A 16,243-nucleotide genomic window follows, 5' to 3' on the forward strand; every position below is an offset into this window, starting at 1 on the left:
GACTATACATTTTCAATTTAAAGGGGAGTATTATTATCACTGAAATTATAGATGGTTTTAATAGAGCAAAAATATCTTCAAAACAAATTTAAGTGAAGCCATCATATACATCTTATATAAAAAAGAGGAAACGTTGATAAATTCTGCAATAATAGGAACTGGTACTGAATACCACAATTTATTATGTTCAAGAACTCTCCACACCAATTACAGTTACTTCTACTAACATTTGAATTCTGGCTGTTCCCACCTATCCTTTGACAACTAGTCATCCTAGTTGCCTAGTCATCGAGGCTTCTCTCAAACAATGGAAAGCATTGAGTATCTAGGATTGTGCACCTCGCTCCACCAACTATACAGAGCGCCCACATATCTAGACTCAGATAACGTTTTCAGAACCTGAAATTAGGCAAGATGAATTTCAGCACTAGTACCTAAATTTCTCCCCACAGAGTTTCCTGGATGCTTCTTTCTGGCAAATCCCAAAGCTGCCTGAATCTTGAGCACCTAATTAGGTGTTTCACATTTAAGTCTATCAAGGTTTAAAATAAACTATTATTTGTCCTTTGGAGTTTCAGTTTGGGAGGAATTCTCCGACAAGAGGAATAATACTGGGCCCTCCCCAAAACATGGCCAAGAAGGAGCTGGCTGTGCCTCCCCATCTACTCAATAATTCAGTAGTGGTAGCAAGTAGGCATTCACGGTTCCTTTTCTGTTTGAGGAGATATACACTAATTTCACTGATTGCTTAGTTTACCAAAATGTATTATAGACTCTCTTTCCTCTCCTTCTCATTACGTCTAGTTGTAACATCTTTACAGAATTTATCTTGGTGTTTATCCCATCTATCTTAATTTGCTTATTGAGATGACATGGACTCTGAAGAAATTGCTGGAAAAAGTCCAAAGAACTTGTCACCTGGTACCGGTCACAGAACTATGCTGCACATGATGACCCCTTGTGGCTTAAGTATCTGCTAAGATGTATCATTTAATAGCTTTAAAAAAGTATTCTGCATTTGAAGGTCAGAAAGTTTATTACACACAAAGGAAGGCAAATATCTCTGGTCTCATTTTACAGATGGGAAACAGAAACAGAGAGATGGGGTGTACACTAGACCACAAAACACAGTATAAAATATGGAAATCAGATAAAAGGCTACGATTCTGTGTTCTAATGCAAGTTTTTGCCATTAGATAATCAGTAGCAACATGGCCCCATGTTCCAGTGTCAGGGGATTAGGAAGCTTAGACCAGAAAGATATTTACATTTACTCATGTATTATGCTTGCAATATCTTTCTGACTTCCACCAGCATATGCATCAGCTGGTGCAATAACAATACCAGAGATTTGATTGCTACACATATACAGCTTAGATTTCTTTTTATTTATAAGTAAATTATGAGATCATTAATCATACAGATTTATGTATTTAAAAACAGAAAATTAAAATCCAGCCACAGATTTATGGTTGTCTCGGGACTACTAGTTCACTCAAACTTTTTGTGTCTTTTCAATGCCCAAAAAATAACAAATAGATATGCAGTTTTTAAAAATATGTATGAATCAAGATAGTGATAGGGGAAACAACACAGAAATAAACAGCTTCAAGCTACAGTCATAAGCACTACATTAGATCAGAGGAGAAAATATAAAAATAAAAAATAAAATTATTTTCTTCCCTATTTTTATATTTTTTATTGCATTTTTATGTCTATCAAATTAACTTAACCAAAAGAAAGAGGGACAAAACCTCATCTGCCTTTAATAACTGGCACTTCAGTCAGTCTCGTCCACTTCATACTTCAATACTGACTACTGGGATGGGTAAGAATGTGCTAACAATCTTTGGGAATCACCATTCAGAACTGGCCATTCCCTGCCACAGAGCAGATCTAAAGATTTGCCAGGAATCCTGACGAGGCCAAGAAACTACCACACTTTGAAAAATACCACCTGGGCATTGAGAACTGCAGCCAGTATGGCAGAGATGACGAGAGCTGCAGTTTGAAGGCAGCACTGCTGTCCTGCTCTGCTGTCTATCCTGCATGGCATCAGAATTGCCTGGGAGACTGCTGCTGACCCATTCCACTCTCTCAGCTGCACTGCACTGTGTCCGACTTCTGCATGTGGTTGATACTGGCTCAGAGTTACTGAGCTGTAATAGAAGAACTGAATTGAATAGTCTTAGACTTCAAAAGCAGTTTGGCTTCCCAGACTGACTTCCAAATACTGTGCTGTACGGAGAAACCTGAGACTGAGAATTGAAGACCTGGTGTAGAGGATGACTGCAATACTGGCCAGTGCTGACCTGCAGTATGGGCTTCAACACATTCCTTCCACGAAAGACAGTTCAAAGTGATTTAAGTCTCCTTGGAACTATAGGTATTTTAGCAGTGGCACCAAATGGTAGGGATACTGACCCACCTTTTGCTAATGATGATTTAATGATGCTATAAATACGGCATTCCTCATTTCAACTGCAAAAAAAAGTAGCATGCCATAAACTTCCTCCTGTGTGAAAAAGCTACAAGAACTCTGCAAGTACCTTAGCACCTGACCGTAAGACTCAGCTGGATTCAGTGCTGCTGTTCCCTAGGAACATGTGAGGCAGCTGGACGGCAAATATTTCTAAACCACTGAGTGTGCACTGCAGAGATGGCCTACAAGTAAACCATGTATGTGTAAGGTGTACAGCAGAAATACCTCCATGCCACCGAGATGCCCATCGGTAGTTAGACTCCAACTACGATGTTTCTAAAAAAAGTGAGGAAACAAAGAAACAACAGAGAGTTTTTCAACAGTCAAATTATAAACAAGGAGAAAAGAGAAGAAAATAATGATGGCCCCCACTGGCTTTGTGGCCTCCAATAATAATTCAATAAAACAGAAGAGCGTGGCAGTACCAACATATGGTTAATATGATAGAAGCATGATGTCACAGGCACAAACTATAAAGAAAAATTAAATCTCCTTCACTCCTTTTCAGACTATAAATTGCTCTACTGGGTCTGGCTGGGATGGAGCTAATTTTCTTCATGGCAGCCCGTATGGTGCTATGTTTTGGATCTGTGACTAAACCAGTGTTGGTAACACACCAATGTTTTGGCTATTGCTGAACAGCGCTTGCACAGCATCAAGGCTTTTTCTTTTTCCCACTCTGCCCCAAGTGAGTAGGCTAGGGGTAGGCAAGAAACTGGGAGGAGACACAGCTGAGACAGCTGATCCAAACTGCCCAGAGAGATATTCCGTATCATATGATGTCATGCTCAGAAATAAAAGCTCAAGGAAAGCAGGAGGAAGTGGGGACATTCGTGGTTATGGAACTTGTATTCCCGAGTAACCATTTGGTGTGCTGAGGCCCTGCTTTTCAGGAAGTGGCTAAAAATCTGCCTGCCAATGGGAAGTAGTGAATAAATTCTTCATTTTTCTTTGCTTGTGTGCGCAGCTTTTGCTTCAGCTATTAAACTGTTATCTGGAGCCACAAGCCTTCTTGCCTTCCCCTTTCTCTCTTTCTTGTAGGAGAGGGGAGCAAGGAAGTGGCTGGGTGGGTGTTTGGCTGTTGGCTGGGGTCAATTCACCATAATTGCTTACCCAAAGACTTACGTCTTAAACTTCAGAAACTTTTTTGTAACCCAGGAACATTTATCTTGTTAGCTATTCTCTTCTGTAACGTATCAAACTCGAAACATGCTTCAGGTTCTTTGTCCTTCAAATTCTGTTATAAATTCTGCTACAATATTTGCTGGACACAAGACTATTTGATACTTCTCCCCAAACCTACAGATATTACTGGAGTAATTCCTACATCTTCCCCTCTCTCTGCTCCATCCCATTTAACCATGCACTGCTTTAACCATTTTAATACAGATATTTGAGTGAGTAGGGCAGAAAACAGGGGTCAAGGCATTCTATGGTAATTTCAAAGAGAAAGTCAGGGGCAAATGCAGATTCCTTTCTTCAACTGCATAATTTTTCCCTGTTTCCCTCCCCTCCCCACCTACTGCGGTGTGAATGGCTTCCCCATTAAGATGCATTCATTTGGATGGAACTCTTAGTATAAGAAAAAAGAGCTGTATTCTTCCTGCTCTGCTGCTAAGGTCAAGCAAAGAGTCTGCGTTAAGCTGCCAGTTTTCTTTGTGATACATGAGGCAGCACGGAACACAAATTGCATTTCCACTCTCTCTTCAGCTCTTCTTTTAAACACCACAACAGTGACAGTAATCACTGAGCTGAACAGATATGACACAGAAGACACTGACGGAACAAATAAGGCCCATCCTATCTTGGTTTTCCAGTGCTAAAGTAAACAAATATGTATTTGGTTGTCAGTTTAGCTAGAGATGGTTCTGAAGATAGGTAAGTTTTTAACACTGTACCATTGTGGGAAACTCATCATATGTTAAACATCCTGAAATTAATTTAAATATAGAAATAAATTAGAAACATAAAAAATATAAAATGGGAACAGAAAAACTATTTCACAATAGATTATCAGTCTAAGCCCCTTAACACTTCCATATTCCTGGTAAAATATTTTATTAGCAGGAAATACATTTAAAGTAAGTTTATGAAAAAGATAAGAAGAATTTTGAAAGATAGCATGGGCTCCACACACTGTACTAACATAAACAGGTGGTATTTTACATTTCCCACATCCCTCATAAATTCTACCATATGCTTGAAGGGAGAGCCTGCAAGAAAAAAAGAGAGAAAAGTGAGAGGAAGGAATAAGAACTCAGAAGCAAGTAATTCTATCACCAACCCCTTAATGATTTTTTAGCAACGTGTTATCCACTGAACCTGACACGAATTATTCATGGTGTTTGTCTGTTGCATTGAACTTGAACTGTGATCCAGGGAAACCTTGGATTCCCTCAGGAACTTTCATCACAGTGCAAGCTGGTATTCTGTCTACCTAGGTCATTTCCTGAACAATCATGTCTACCACAGCCTATCTAATCTGTTCCCAATCCACATCCTGCTATTTGTTGTGACTAAATTAAGATCAGCGGTGCCAAAGATATTCCCATGAGTTCCAACCCTGTAAAGTATTCACTGCCTACAATTTTTATCAACTTCATTTGAGATACTCAGAGTCGGGAAGGGAACAGTTAAAAATTTCTTGGAACAAAAATTTTAGTTTCTGCATTTTTCCTGCTTATAAACAAAGAGAAATACACTTAATTCACGAGATTATTAACGTCTTTTAATTACACCACTCTAAAGCATCCCAACATACAAAACTGGTTTAACTAATACTTGAAACTTACTATACTAACACTCATCTAGCAGGTACAGTGATGCTTTAGAAACATACGATGCAGCTTCACAAACTAGTTTGATCCATAGTTCTTTTTATGTAAATGACATTGAGGAATAAAGGCTTTCAATCACCAAATAATTCTTTTCTTTAAATATACTGTCACTGTCAATCAGTAGAAGTGGTTATCTCACTGGGTTTTGCAGAGCTTTCTATAATTCTTTGAATAACACGTTGGCACTAACAACTATTTTCCTTAAAGAGTGAAAATGTCTGTTACTTTACACTTAAATAAATCTTACATGAGTATGTTTCAACGATATGTGTATTTAAATCTGTTTGTAGTCACTGGCATTTTGTTTTGATTTTTCCTCCTACCACCATTTGTCCACATTTGATTATAGGGAGGTAGCTGTTTGTTTATAGGCAAGTGTGATGAGCCGTAAAAGCTAGGGAATGAGAGCAAAGGTAACAGCTGGGTCACAAAGAATAAGAGAAAACACATAGAAATGCATATATTTTTGCTTTGCATCTTGACACGTTCTCCCAGATTGGGGAAAAACAGAACTTAATTTTATTTCCTGGTACCGAGTGAAATATCTCTCTAGTACCACTGTGATTCATTGTTTTATTTGAGATTTTGGTGTGTGGATGGATCTAATTCTTCAAAGAACAGACAAGAGTGTGACAAATGCTGGCCTTCCCACTGATTTCACTAGGTGCTAGGTATTGCTAAGGCTGGGGCCCACAAACTCCTCTCAGTTCTGGATGACAGTAGGAACACCACACAGGAGAAGCACCACTTCGCCTAGCACCCCATAAATTTATATTAATGTTAGATTTACACATGCTGAGGCAAGCTTCTACAGCACCTGAAGAGCTGGGAAAAAAAGGCCGTGCCAAGAAGATTTGTGCTGCTGCCTCTCCAGCTTCCTATTCTAGAAAGCCAGTGGGTGAGACACATGGCTAAGAAGTCACAGAGGCAGGAGAAAGATGCACTGACATAACCCCTGCGTACTTTTTGGCCACCAGTACCTGCAGAAGCTGTTGGGGCATAACCATGGGCTAGTAGCATCTAGTAGGATAAGCACAATAAAAAGACAGCATCTGAAACCAATGCTCTTTGAAGTATGAACTACTGCCCTTTCCTTCTATCCCTTTACTCCCTTACCATTGCTTTTACTCATCTTCATCTAGTTTTCTGTTTTCTCAATGTTTCCTATGCCTCGTTTTTTTCTAATTTCTTATTCTCTATTCTTAATTGTTCACCTCTGTTACATTTCCCCCTGCCACTGCTCGGTTTGTTTCTTTTGTATTATCTTCTGTTTAGCTTTTTTCCTAACCACTTCTCCACCCTCAAATATCACAGCCAATTGTCATTTTTGAGCACGTTATCTGAAAAAAAGTGGAAGCTTATGTGATTTACTACTTGTTGTTATGTCAGACACTTAATAACTTTCGAGTATCTTGGTCAATTTCCATGGAGGAAAGATTTAAAAAAATGGGTCTTTTGACTTCCACTTTTATAAAAACAGATCAGTAAACAGAGTGCCCACTGAGAGAGAGACTATGATGCAAATTCACAGCTATTATTAGACACTGGAAAATCCACTGAAACTGCTGTAAGTGAAAGAAAGGCATAGGAAACCAGGTTTCTGGAGCTCATGGGGGGGTTACTTGAGTACTGTGATAGATTGCTTTTTCTTCTCCTCTATTCCCAGTAGAGAAATAAAGTGTCTCTAGAGCATATCTACAAACATAAGGAGACCTCATGAGGCCCAGGAATACATTCTTTGGCTGTATGCAGTGGCAGATATTGTACAAAGCAGACCTCTAGTACACTGTGCGTGATGAGTGAACAGATGACCCTGTCACCAGGCAACCCAAGTAAGTTTATTCACTGTGTAGAAAATGTCTAATGATTACTTTTTATTCAAATTAAGAAAGGAACATCATTTCTATTTAAGAAAGTTCCAGACAAAATTTTAGAGAAGGGGAAACTTTACAGCCTGCCTGGCATTCTGCATGATTTAAGCAGCCAGAGTTCTGCTGATCTGAAACAATCAAGAATTTGACAATACTTCGTTTTGGTTTTGAACATTCTGAGTAAAAATCTGAAACAATGGACCATATTTTGCAAGCTGCTGAAGAGACATTTCTGTAAAGACACTGCAGATCCTGTTCAGCAGGCAACAGTTCAATGTAAGACAAGCAGCTGTCATGCAGGTAGTAGGCTAGTAAAGTTACTACAGGAATCACAGGATCTGACAGAGAATATGAATTTCAGCTAGGGTTCCTTTATTTTGTGCATGTGAAAATGGACAAGAATTACAAAACTGCGTAGCACTTCAATGAGATTGCAAGGAAAGAAATTAAACAACAGCTCTTCTCGTAACTGTAGTCAGTGTAAGCTAAAGAACTACATGAATCAGTCTCTTAGCTGATTACAGCTTTTACCTTGCACAAGCCTATGAAATTAATTTTTAAAACTTATAATCATTTGTGGTACCACCTTTGGGTCCCCTGAAATAACTGGTTTAGTTCTTGGTTTTTATCTGAATGAAAAGATAAAACACTGCTTTGCAACTGGTAACTGAGTTGAAAGCATACCTCTTTTGGAGGCCAGAATCACAATAGACCAACTTGGCAACTTCTGAGACAGTCTTTTTTACACATAGACATACAGATGCTCGCTCTCTCTTTCTCTCTCCCCACCCCCCACCCCCCCTAGGATATTCTCCACGCAACTTGAAACAAAGTGGTTTTATCCAGTGTCTCCACTGGGATCTGGTTAGTGGGCGGGTAATGCATTAGCAAATCACTATAGCTTGCAGCAAAGTATCTTCCCAAGACAGCAAGACCTCTGAAACTGGGACTCTGCACAACGCTTTGGTAACATTCGATACCTGTCAGTGGAGCTGTGTGAGCATGATGAGTCTTCTAGCTTCCAGGAAAAAAAATGAGAAAGGCTGGCAGGCGTAAAGGGAGACTAATTAAAGTCAATGAACAAATTAAAAGTGGAAAAGGATTACCAGAGGAATGGAAGGAAATAAAATGGAAAGTATGGAAGGAAAAGAGATGAAAGCAGCAACAGAAGGAAAAAAAAAAAATCTTTCCTAATTGTGCTTTCAAGAGTGTCCCTAATGGATTTAATCTCATCCAAATTCTAGCAGATAGTATGTGCCAAAAATGCTGCAGATGGCTGAGCTCAGCAGCAGGGATGGCTTGGAAGGGAAACAGTTCCTGTGGCTGCCTCAACAGATTGTTTACAGCAAAGATACCGACAGTGCCCAGTCATTGTCATGAAACAGTGCTTGTTCCCTTATTTGAGACTTCAATCTGGGCATTTTAAATGGCAGATTTGTGTGTGGTTGAAACCAGGAGGGTCCTTGATAGTTCAATTCCTGTTGTTGACGAACAGCCCAGAAGGTTTCCTATCTCTTAATAGCAAGCAGTATGAATGGGAGAAGCTGAGCAGTACACATCTCACTGAAATCTTCACTGTGCAAGTGAAGCTCTCTTTCAATAAATCACAGCATGAAAAGCAGATTCATTAATATAACCTTCCATGAGTTCTAATCACTTCACATCATTGTTCATGTAGAAGAGGTTTAGATGAAGGTCCCAAATCAGTAAATCCCATTTCCATCAGCAGAACAGAGAATAGTTTTTTGGCAAGTGGTGAACTAACAGATCTATTTACCTTCCATCTGCACCACTACCCAACATATACATTAGGTGGCCTTTACTGTTAGGGTGCCACCTCAGCGTGTTTCCAGTTATACAAGAGCCCTTATACTCTAAAGGATGCGCTTTAGCTCTGTGTGAGGCAACATAAATGACTTTTTTTGTACGCAACAAACAAGTCCAGTCTTGAGACCAGCTTAGGATCTCTCTTAAGCAGTCTGAACATAAAGAAAGATGCTGGTTATACACATTAGTAATGCCACATCAGCCACAAGTCCTGATGATTTTTAACACATAACTTTGAAGAAGACAGAATTCCTTCTCCTCTATAAGAGAGTTTGAAGACTGCAAATGCTTTTTCTGTTCAGGTATGTTTGCTCATTAATGGTTGATCTCTATAATGTATTCTTCTATCTTAAATTAGTGTAAAACAATTAGACTAATACAACTTTCACTGACCTATTCCTTTCAAAGACCATTCCACAATCTGCTCCATCTTGCTTTAAGCAAATGGTTGAAGAAATGTATTGCTCTTATTGACCAAAGGAAGTCAGGCCTGAAGATCTCATACATCTCTAATTATACATGTTTTAATTCCAATTTTACCACTTAACTGATTACTCTCCATTAAGCAATTCTGGTCCCTTTCCTCCTCAAATTTTGGAAAACATGGCATCTTTTCTTGATATTTATTATTTTCAAATATCATTAATTCTTTGTCCCCTGTGCCAAAGTGGCACAGACAGTGACCAGCCCACTTGCTAGGCTTATCCAAGTGGGTATTCATCATCTGGATGTTATGATGGGAGAAGTTGGATAGATCAACCCATTCACATTACAGCTGCATCCAGTCACATTTACATTAAATCACTGTATACATATGCAAGTTGCACAATAAAGAATCATGGATTACCGGCTGACAGAGCTATTTGAATATAGTCATAGTCAATTGTCATCATAAATCATATTGCGTCAGCCCTTTTATCATCTCTATTGGTCTTCTCTGAACTCTTTCCTATTTATCAGATGGCTTCTGGTATTGAAGAAACCAGAACTGCAGACAGCTTTCTCAGTAGCCAACTGGTATCTCACATGCAGAAACCATCGTATTAAAAGCAGGAGCCATAATTGAATCCTCGACCCCTCCAGCCATTGAATATGCGAACTGGCAAAATAATGAAAACATCTTTAACTCATTTCCCCAAGGCAAATAATTCTGGCCACAAGGTCTGCCCATAGTCAAGAAAATTAATGAATAAGCAATTTTTTTAATCCTTTCAAGTGGATAACAAACACACTAAAGATAAATGAAGAATATCGGAGATGGGTCCAGAATTATTTGAATCATCAGCTTCAGTGGTCACCACCCAGCAAAATACATCCAAAATAGGATAACACATATGGAATGCAGAATTCAGGTCATCACTAGAGATGTGATAGCACAGCTGACTGCACTGGGGGAAAGAGCAAGTAACTTAAGGGTTACTGTGGATATTTCTCTGTATGTGATCTCTGTGAACTATACCTGAGCAAAAGAATTTGTTATTCTCAGAGAAACAAAAAAGGACTGTCAAGAGGAAACCAGTAAGCAATCTTACTTCTAGTAAGACCACTAATAGAATAGCATGTGAATTTTTGGAATTCGTATTCACAGAATGATGCGGAAATACTTGGGCACTGTCACGGCTTAACCTCAGCCGACACTTAAACACCACACAGACGCTCGCTCACTCCTCCCGCATCAGGATGGGGGAGAGAATCAGAAGAGTTAAAGTGAGAAAACTCATGGGATGAGATAAAGACAGTTTAATGGGTAAAGCAAAAGCCGTGCATGCAAGCAAAGCAAAACAAGGAATTCATTCACCACTTCCCATCGGCAGGCAGGTGTTCAGCCATCTCCAGGAAAGCAGGGCTCCATCACATGTAACAATTACTTGGGAAGACAAATTCCATCACTCTGAACGTCCCCCCCTTCCTTCTTCCCCCAGCTTTATACACTGAGCATGACGTCATATGGTATGGAATATCCCTGTGGTCAGTTGGGGTCAGCTGTCCCGGCTGTGTCCCCTCCCAACTTCTTGTGCACCCCCGGCCTCCTGGCTGGTGGGGTGGGGTGAGAAGCAGAAGAGGCCTTGACTCTGTGTCAGCACTGCTCAGCAATAACGAAAACATCCCTGAATTATCAACACTGTTTCCAGCACAAATCCAAGACATAGCCCCATGCCAGCTACTATGAAGAAAATTAACTCTACCCCAGCCGAAACCAGCACAGGCACTCAAATGAAAGATACAAAATACTCCGAGCAGGAAAATAAGCTTCTACAAGTGAGGTTTCAGGTGCTTGATGTATTGAAGAGAAAGAAGACCAAGGTGTGAACTGATCATTGTCTATAGGTGTTAACAGATAGGAAAGCAAGAGAATAGGGTGTTTTTCAAAGTTGTTAACAAAGAAGTGATAAGATAAAATGGCTAGAAGTTGGAATTACACAAAATCAAGCTTGAAACAAATTCAATAACCTATCTGTAAAGGTAACTGAAACATGAGAACAGTTTTGTTATCAAAGATCACAAATATATCAGAACTCTGCATTTATAAAGTCTCCAGTGCTTAATCTGGTTTATAAGAAAAACTGGAAGCTGCCCATACGCAGGGATGTGGTTGTCTGGCATTGGTGGGACTTCTCTGCAAGGGTGTTTTTTCATGGAGAAAATACAACCTACACCACCATCAATCTGCATATAACATTTGTAATTCTTCATTAAAACTATGACTGTAATTCAGTTTACAGCATCCCAGACATGACAAACTTAGCTGGTGGTTTACAGTGTTCCGTTAGGATTTTTTTCCCTGTGGGTACATAATTGTCAAGAAGTATTACTATGTCTTTTGGGCCGTACCACTATTAGCATTCTGCTGTCTCCTCTCTTCCTTCCCCAGCCTTGCACTGACGCTTCCACATCAGGCCACAGCTGATCACAGGTCACAGTCAGTACTATGAAGTGACCAAGGGAATTTATATGTCATTTTGACTGATCAATACCCTTATGCTTTCAGAACTATTACCAAGCAAGGAAGTTTTTCTCTGGTCAACAAATAGATGTCCTTTCTTTCTTCCCATTTTTTAAATTCTTTTTCTTCATTTGAATGAGTATAATTAATTATTTCCCTGAAATTCCCAGGGTCTTATATTTGGCCTTAAAAATCCAAATTACCTTTTTTCAGACAGAGGATGATAAGGGAACAAACATTTCTTTTCAGTGGGATGCAGATGTGTGTCTTTATAAATTTATTAATTGCATATCTCAATTTCTACTCCAGTTAAAAAAAGATGGGTATTTGTGCAGTCACAAGAGAAGCAGCACCAAATTACACACTGGAAACTATACTTATATTGACTTTGGGGCAAAAAAAGCAATCTGCTTTGCCTTAACTGTAATCCACAGCATGCCTAGACACTTGAAAGGCTACTTTTTTCACCTTGACTCATACTGAGCAGTAACTTAATCCTCCACCTTCATTCTGGCTATTGGTTTGGCTCAGAAGGCAATATAAGGCCAGACTCTTTCCCTTGATCCATTTACCAGGCATTTAGAGAATCATAGCTGTACCTGAAAGCATATTGGGGGGGGGGGGGGGGGGGGGGGGGGGGGACGGGGACGACACACAACGAAGACACACCAAACCAAAAACCAACCCCCCCAAAAAAACCCCTACTGAGAAGGTGTTCAATCAATATATGAAGTGTGTTCTACAGTACTGAGCCTTGCGATGGTGAAACAACAGCATCAGCAGACCCAAATGGTACTTTTCAACCTCAGCTCTTTTGATGCCAGTGCTCTTCATCCTTTTCCAGTGTAGCCTGGATCATATGCTAATTTATCTCCAAGGGATTAACAAAAAGCTGGAGTGGGCCAGTTCTCCAGTACACACTCCGTGGTGCTCTCTCTGTTTACTGGGGATTCTTGTTAGGAGAACATGCTTGAAATGAATAGACACAAGATTTGCTTTATCTAGACAGAACAAGAGGTAAAACTAGTAAAAAAAAAGGCAGTTGATCACATAAATAAAAGAAAATTGGGGATTTAATCTAATTCCTAGTACAGAATTTCCCACATCACAAAAACCATTGCTGTTTTGACACATTTGGGAACTTATTTTGTACATACGATCCTGAAATTAATTGGATGAGTCATCTGTATCTGTAGAAAAATGGCATTTGTGAAACACTGGCAAAAAAAATGAAGGAAATCAATGGGGTAAGCATGCCTCCCCTAACCAGATCAGGCTGAGAAATACATTTCTTCATACTCTTCCTCTAACAACCCTAAGAGAATCTTTTCTTAATTCCTTCTCTTCCCCTCTTTTTTTATTTTTTTAAGATTGAAGCCTAAGGAAAATTCTTTCCAAACCTGAATTATTTAATATTGAACAAAATGAGGAATGGAAAGGCTTTCATCCAAAAGAGGTTTCCCACTCAGCAACTTAACCCCAGCTGTTACTGCTTTTATCATGACTTAAAAAGTGAAGGAGGAGTGAGAAGAAGGGGGAAGAAGCCAGGACATTATCAATACATCATCCCATATATCACTTATCTGTCAAACTCTAAATTGGACATTGAACTTTTTTTTGATCTCCCATCCTTATTCTACCCTGACCCTTTTTTATGGTTAAATTCATGATTTCCTGGTCAGAGTGAATCTAGGTCATTAGGGGAAAGCAGAGCTCGTCTTGGAGAATGAAAGTAGTCACTCAGGCCTTTTTCTGCTTTTAATCCAGTGTAAATTATTCCTGCCTATACAACAGTCAGAATGAATTCATGATTTATGGAATGACATCAATTTTTCCTTCTCTCTATCAGAATTCTATCAGTTGGACTATCTTTCAGGATTCTACTGAAATATTTCATGCCCATTCCACACTGGAAGTGTACAGCCAGTAAATGATGAACTACTGACCTCCTTTCTTCTAGACTCTTAATTCTCAGTTGCTGGTTTTTTCCCCCAGAAGTTTCAACACAAGGTTTTCCTTAATCCCATTGAATGTCATAACTATCCACTTTGTCCTATTTTCATTTCTCTAGACCACACAGACACTCAATTCTTCTTGAATAATTATGTGGTCCTCAGGCTTTTGAGACCTATCATTACTTTGTGTAATCCGCAGATTTGAAGGCTTTATTCTCATGAAATCAACAGCTAATGTTTTCTGAACAAAGAGATTTGAATAAACTTCATTTGTACTTTAAAACTCTCATCTAATAGTAAATGGGAACTCTAAAATTTCCTCAACGAGTACATAAAATTTGACTGTTATGATTCAGTTATACTATGAATATGGTATAGTTTGCAATATCTTTTGTTTTGGTGAATGAGTCTTCAAAATGATATCGTTCTTACAATAATATGTTTAGGAAAAATTGCTGCCACCTTTTGGATGCACTCAGGAAAAAAAAAAAAGTGACATTTTAGTGAAAGTTCCAGCTGACATATCCTGGATACCTGCTTCACCATGGAAAAGATAATTTGAAATTGCAGAAAGTTACTCTGAGATAACCAATATTTTCTTCCTTCCCATTTTATATAGTGATCACAGCATAACATCTGTGCAAGAATTGTTTGCTTGGTTAAGCAATACTGATGGGAAATAGCTTTCACTGAAAGATGTGCCACTGAAGTTGAAGGCAAACATAACAAGAAAACAGAGATTATGGATACAGAGAGGAAATTATATCCACTCCCAATATTTAATTTTTTGCATCTATACCTTGTCTTGTTTGAATAGGAAATAAAACTTGAGTTACACAATTATTACAGTTTAGTGTCACAGCTCATTTATCCTGAAATTTCTTTGGAATCTAGCCCGGATATATTATATTATCCTTTTTTTGTCATTAGTTTTCTTCTTCTCTTTTTCTTTTGAATTTCCAGAAGATATAATCAAATGCTTGTTGTGTGGCCAGCTCAATACACTGGCTTCTGAGACAAACACTGCACGTTCAACAAAGTCTTTTTAAGAACAGAGAATGCTAGTGTCAGTGAGAATAAATCAAAGGTGATAATATCTGGAAGAAAGAAAACATTGTCCAGAGAAAATAATGACTCCTCTGAAGAGATATCATTGTCAGAAACTAGCATATCTTGAGCACTGGACAGTGATATTAAAATATGCTGCAAATCTACCTTATCACCTGGAGTGAGACTCAGACATGCATTCTGTAACTGTCCGGACAGGAGAGGAGACTAACACCAGCTAAACCATAATGACACTCAGCAAAAAAGTCAAAAAAAGACGTGAGGAAGAAAACAGAGTCACTGTAGGCATCCTCCACACTTTGCACCGTACAGCTGACTTTGCAATTAGTTTCATTTCTGCCTGAGCACAGGGACCGGCAGGCCAACACGTTACAGCCACGCTAGCCAGCAAAGCATCACCCCTCACCAAGTGTTAGAGTGACATGACCACTTGCAGTTAAACTAACAGCAGCAAGCTGACTGCTCTCTCCTCATATACAATGGAGCCAAGGTTAGTTTTACAAAAATATCCAGTCAAAAAGGCTTATAACATTTCAGTCTGTAACAAATTAAGCTGACTCATTGCCCCAGTCACGAATTAGAGAGTCTTTTATCCGAGTCCTGTGCAAGAGAAAGAGGAATGAAACCCCTCATTAAACAACGTTCTTGTTCTGTGAACTTTACGCTCCCAATTCACCCCTTCTCCCCAAAAACGCTGTTGCTGAAACTTACCGCTTTTGCCAACTCCCCCTGCTCCTAGCATCACCACCTTGTACTCTCTGGAGCCTGCTGAAGAATTGCTGGAGGAGCTGATCATTTCATTTTCTAGCTCCATCTTGCACGAGGCAGAAGAAGGGAGCAAAAGGGAAGAAAAAGCAACTGGCAGGTACTTTCTCTGATCTTAAACTATAAAAGCTGTTTTGGGGGGGGGGGGGAAGGCAGAAAGGAAAGGTATAATGCAAGAGGTACGATTTATCAGCCTCACACTCGCTGCTGTGCCTGTGTTAGCTGGAGAAGGTCTCATAGCAACCACTTTAACAGCTTCCAATAAAAATCTCTCTCTGCCCCCTCCCAGCTCTGTATCATTCTCTGTGTTTCTCTTCCTGGACAGAAGCAGTTTTGTGAGGCTCAAGAGCCCTGGTACCTCTGGGTGTTGCTGTGTCATTGGAATCAAATTGAGCAGAGCTTCCAGAGAAAGAAAATGGATCAAATTTCTTAATTATGATGCTTGTTATTCCAAGCAGCACTTGCTTGAATCTTAAACAATAATAAAACAGACC

At 39.3% G+C, this 16,243-nt stretch overlaps 1 protein-coding gene across 1 annotated transcript in view; it reads right to left on the reverse strand.

The window, feature by feature from the left end:
- The window catches only part of RIT2 (Ras like without CAAX 2), a 180,784-nt gene extending 164,986 nt beyond the window's left edge, over positions 1-15,798 (reverse strand). The window contains exon 1 of the mRNA XM_050913344.1: positions 15,696-15,798. Within this exon, the coding sequence (XP_050769301.1) occupies positions 15,696-15,798 (103 nt within the window). The remainder of the gene's footprint in view (positions 1-15,695) is intronic.
- Between the last annotated feature and the right edge of the window lie 445 nt (positions 15,799-16,243).

The sequence above is a fragment of the Gymnogyps californianus genome, chromosome Z, assembly GCF_018139145.2.
Source record: "Gymnogyps californianus isolate 813 chromosome Z, ASM1813914v2, whole genome shotgun sequence".
Classification (NCBI taxonomy): Eukaryota; Metazoa; Chordata; class Aves; order Accipitriformes; family Cathartidae; genus Gymnogyps; species Gymnogyps californianus.